This window comes from Acanthisitta chloris, unplaced genomic scaffold, assembly GCF_000695815.1.
Source record: "Acanthisitta chloris isolate BGI_N310 unplaced genomic scaffold, ASM69581v1 scaffold22753, whole genome shotgun sequence".
Classification (NCBI taxonomy): domain Eukaryota; kingdom Metazoa; phylum Chordata; class Aves; order Passeriformes; family Acanthisittidae; genus Acanthisitta; species Acanthisitta chloris.
In genome coordinates, this window is record NW_008663558.1 from 1 (window position 1) to 3838 (window position 3838).

The window sequence follows — 3838 nt, forward strand, 5'->3', positions numbered from 1 at the left end:
CAGAGCACGACGGGAACTGTAGGCCCCTGCCCCGCCGCGGAGCCGAGCGGGACAGCGGCAGCGCCAGGGCACGGTCAGGCTGCAGGAAGGCTCCACACCGCCTGAACTCGTGTTCACAGAACCACCAAGGTTGGAGCAAACCTCTAAGGTCATGGAGTCCAACCACCAACCTGTCACTGCTGGAGCCCCTAAACCACATCCTCCAACGTTAGAGAGCCAAATACCTCTTAAACCCCCCCAGGACTGGTGACTGCACCACCTCCGTAGGCAACCTCCTCCAATAACCTTTAAGCAGCTTTAGGCAAATCCTACTTCAAAAGAGCAAAGCAAAACAGACTTCAAAAGTTCAGGTCTTCTGAAAGGTGTTCTAAAGGTTCCAAAGTTCAGGTCTTCTTTTAAAAGGTCTCCTAAAGGTTCTAAAGTTCATGTTTTCTCAAACGTGGTCTAGAAGGTCTAAAGTTCAGGTCTTTTACAAGGTCTCCTAAGTGTTCCCAAGTTCAGGCCTAAAGCTGTTCTAAAGGTTCCAAAATTCAGATCTTTTCCTGACCTCTCTCAACTGGTTTCCTTGGAAGTTTGGCCCCAAAATACACATGAAGACATTAGAGAAAAAAAAAAGTCTTTATTATTAACCAGTTGTTTTTTGCACTGGATTATGTGCCTATTGGCCCAGACTGCTAAGTAACATCTACACAATGTTTCTTTCATGTTTCAAGAGTTGAAAATAACTGTACAAGGTTAAAGTACAAAAGTACACAAGACAGTGGACACGAAATATCCATGTATGAGTTTTATCCCATCTGCTGCTTGGTTTGAAAAGTAGAACTTTTAACTAAAAAATACTGTCCTTCTCTAGGTCTGCCAAGTTGAATGGAAGTGGGAATAACCTGATTACAACACTAACACCAGGAGCACTAATCGGATATTTACAAAAGAATTGTATTTTTCAATAAATTAAAGTCAATGCAACACCCATGCAAGCTAGAAGGCTAGCTTTGTGGTGAACAGGGCCCAACACGTGAACAAGAACCTTCCACAGTCCCAACTGCACACTGCCTGGCTCGCTCCGGCCGCTCTCAAACCGCGTCCATTCCTCGCATGGAAGATGTGAAGCCCAATCCCATTCCCCTCTGGGTGTGAGTCTGTGATCTTGCCATTTCGTACTGTGCATCTAAGTTTCTGAACACCTCCTCTTGCTGTTTCAGGGTTTTGTAACTCTCCTCATCCACGGAGCTGCAGCCAGCTTCGTCCTCGCTCTGCGAACCAGGCAGAAACAACCGTCAGCGAACAAAGTGGAGGGCACAGACACAGCTCTCCTGAACAGACAGTTCTCCCAACAGGGAGAATTCAAGTGCAGTCCCCAGCATGAGAAGGATATGGAACTCTTGAAACAAGTCCAGAGGAGCCCATGAAGCTGGTAGGAGCACTAAGCTCCTCCTCTATGAGAACCTGGGACTGTTCAGCCTAGAGAAGTTGTGCTGAGACCTCAGAGCACCTTCCAGGGCCTGAAGGGGCTCCAGGGAAGCTGCAGAGGGACTTTGTCAGCAGCTGCAGCAACAGGACAAGGGGCAATGGGGAGCACTGAAGGAGGGGAATTTAGGTCAGATCTTAGGCAGAAGTTTTCCCTGTGAGGGTGGTGAGACACTGGTCCAGGGTGCCCAAGGAGGCTTTGGCTGCCCCAACCCTGGCAGTGTTCACAGCCAGGTTGGATGAGCCTTGAGCAACCTGCTCTGGTTAACTACATCAGGCAGTATCAGGGGAACTTAAGTCTCTTTGCTGGTTAAGGTACACTTGAAAAATCAAGAGAAATCAGCATCCTACAATTAAGCCATTTAATTACACATTCAGAACTCTTACCTTAATGCCCATCAGTTTTCTGAATTTGACATTTTGGTCCTTGTTTCCAAAATTCAGTTTTTCCCATATTTCTGCAGACTGGGATTTATCCTGTAGAAGTCAAAACCGACAGATGTGTCATCATTTCATGCAAGTTTCCATTAACACCACAATTCAGCAGCAAAGCAGCAGTGTTAAATCTGAGCCTGTTCTGAAGCACCAGCAGGGCTGGAAGGGAAAGTTTCCAAGTCCAACATCCCTGCAGCATTCTCACAGGAGCTCTCTGTGAGGAAGACTACCTAGCCACAGTGCTCCTAACAAAGGTATGCCTCAAGGGTGACTTCTATCTGTAACGTCTGCACTACTCTCTCCTGGGAAGTTACTAGCAAGGTCTGCAGGCTTGTTTTTGAGCTCTGGAACTGGACAGGACACAACAGTCAAACAAGAAATCTCCACAGTCCCATAAAGGAGTGGTCAGGCATAGTCTCCACAGCTTAGCCATCCCTCTTCAGGGCAGACACCATCTGTATGTGGTGTTCAGCTCCAAGCTGTAGGCAAACCGACCAAAGCTGCATTAGATCCAACTATACCTCTGAGGTTTTAGGACATTCAGGGGTTCCTTGAAGCTTCTGTCACAACTGTTTGTCACTGAAGGTCTCTCAGTCCCTTCACTCCTAAATCTCAGAATATTCCGAGTGGGAAGGGACCCAACAAGGATTGAAGCCCAACTCTGACTTTACTCAAGCATTACCTTGGGCTGCTGTTAACAGGGAAACTTCCTAACAGGTACAAAAGCAATTTTGCTGGAAAAAACATTAATCAGCACCCTGAAACTGAGGGCAAAATGTTTCCAATCAAGTTTATGAAGGTAAGAAAAGACATTACCCCTTCCTTTTTGCCTTGCCAAAGCATCTTCCTCTTTTTCTCCTGCTCAGCAAACTTCATGGGGTTCACTGCTGCTGGGTTGTAGTAGCTGGGGACAGCTATTCCAGTCTCTGCCAGTGCCTTGGCCTGGAGTGCTGCCATCTGAGCTGCCATGGCTATCTGAGGAGTCACTTGTGTTCCCGACGCCAGAAGAGCAGCAACATTAATCACAGACCCTCCAGTGGCTGCAGCAGCTGAGAAAGGGAATTTGCTGTTAGTCAGTCTAGATTTTTTTGGGGAAAACCTGAAACACACACAAAATCCAACCACCAACCCACTCAAAAACCAAACAAAAAAGTCAACTCCCCCAACACTTCCCTTCAACAGAAATAAGGCGAAAATGCACAAATAACCAACGCAAGATAAAATTCATGTTATCTGCACATCAAGAAATATGTCTCCCAACAGCTTTAGTAAAGCACAGCTGCAAATGAAACTGATGCACCTCACGGCTCTCAACATCCCTGAGCAGGTAACAGCCCTCAAACTCTGCTTTATGGTCCATAAAAAAGGGTCCAACGGCCACCACAAAAGCATGGACCAGCCTAACACAGAACATTTTTGCTGTCACTCAGCAAGGGCTAAAAAATCCTCATCCCTCCTGTTACCCTTTTGTGTTTCCTCTTTTTGCTTTAGTTTTTTAACCATTTCCTAGTTCAGGTTGTGGTTCCTATATATGGACCAAGGTAAGATTATACAAAGACAATCTGTACCTCCGTTGGATAGGGCTGTAACACTCAGAATACTCAACTTCCACTCACACTCCTGAGTTACTCTAACACACATGGACTAGACTCCCATTTGGGAGTATCACACACAGGCACTACCTGCAGCCATTTCCTGTTGCTTTTGTTTCTCGACCATTTCCTTCTCCCTCTGTTCTTGCAGCTTCTTTGCTCTTTCCAGTCTAGAAGTACAGGAAAACAAAAACACTTAGACACTGGAAGGCAGGGTCAGGAGCTGATTTGTGGCAGGCACCATGCCATGCCAGCAGTCTCTGACCTCCTGGCCAGTGCCTCCTGCGCGTCCATGGCCGTGTTGCGGCCCCGGAAGGGTGGTGGGCTCGGGCTCCTGCTGTGGC

The 3838-nt window shown here is 47.1% G+C and overlaps 1 protein-coding gene across 1 annotated transcript in view; it reads right to left on the reverse strand.

Annotated features, from left to right (window-relative positions):
* Positions 1-599: 599 nt before the first annotated feature.
* RSRC2 (arginine/serine-rich coiled-coil 2) overlaps positions 600-3838 on the reverse strand; it is an 11906-nt gene continuing 8667 nt past the window's right edge. Inside the window, exons 6-10 of the mRNA XM_009071044.1 lie at positions 3760-3838; positions 3585-3664; positions 2719-2951; positions 1855-1944; positions 600-1253 (exon numbers count right to left, since the gene is read on the reverse strand). The exon at positions 3760-3838 is cut by the window's right edge and continues 35 nt beyond it. Coding sequence (XP_009069292.1) covers positions 1074-1253; positions 1855-1944; positions 2719-2951; positions 3585-3664; positions 3760-3838 — 662 coding nt within the window. The 3' untranslated portion in view covers positions 600-1073. The remainder of the gene's footprint in view (positions 1254-1854; positions 1945-2718; positions 2952-3584; positions 3665-3759) is intronic.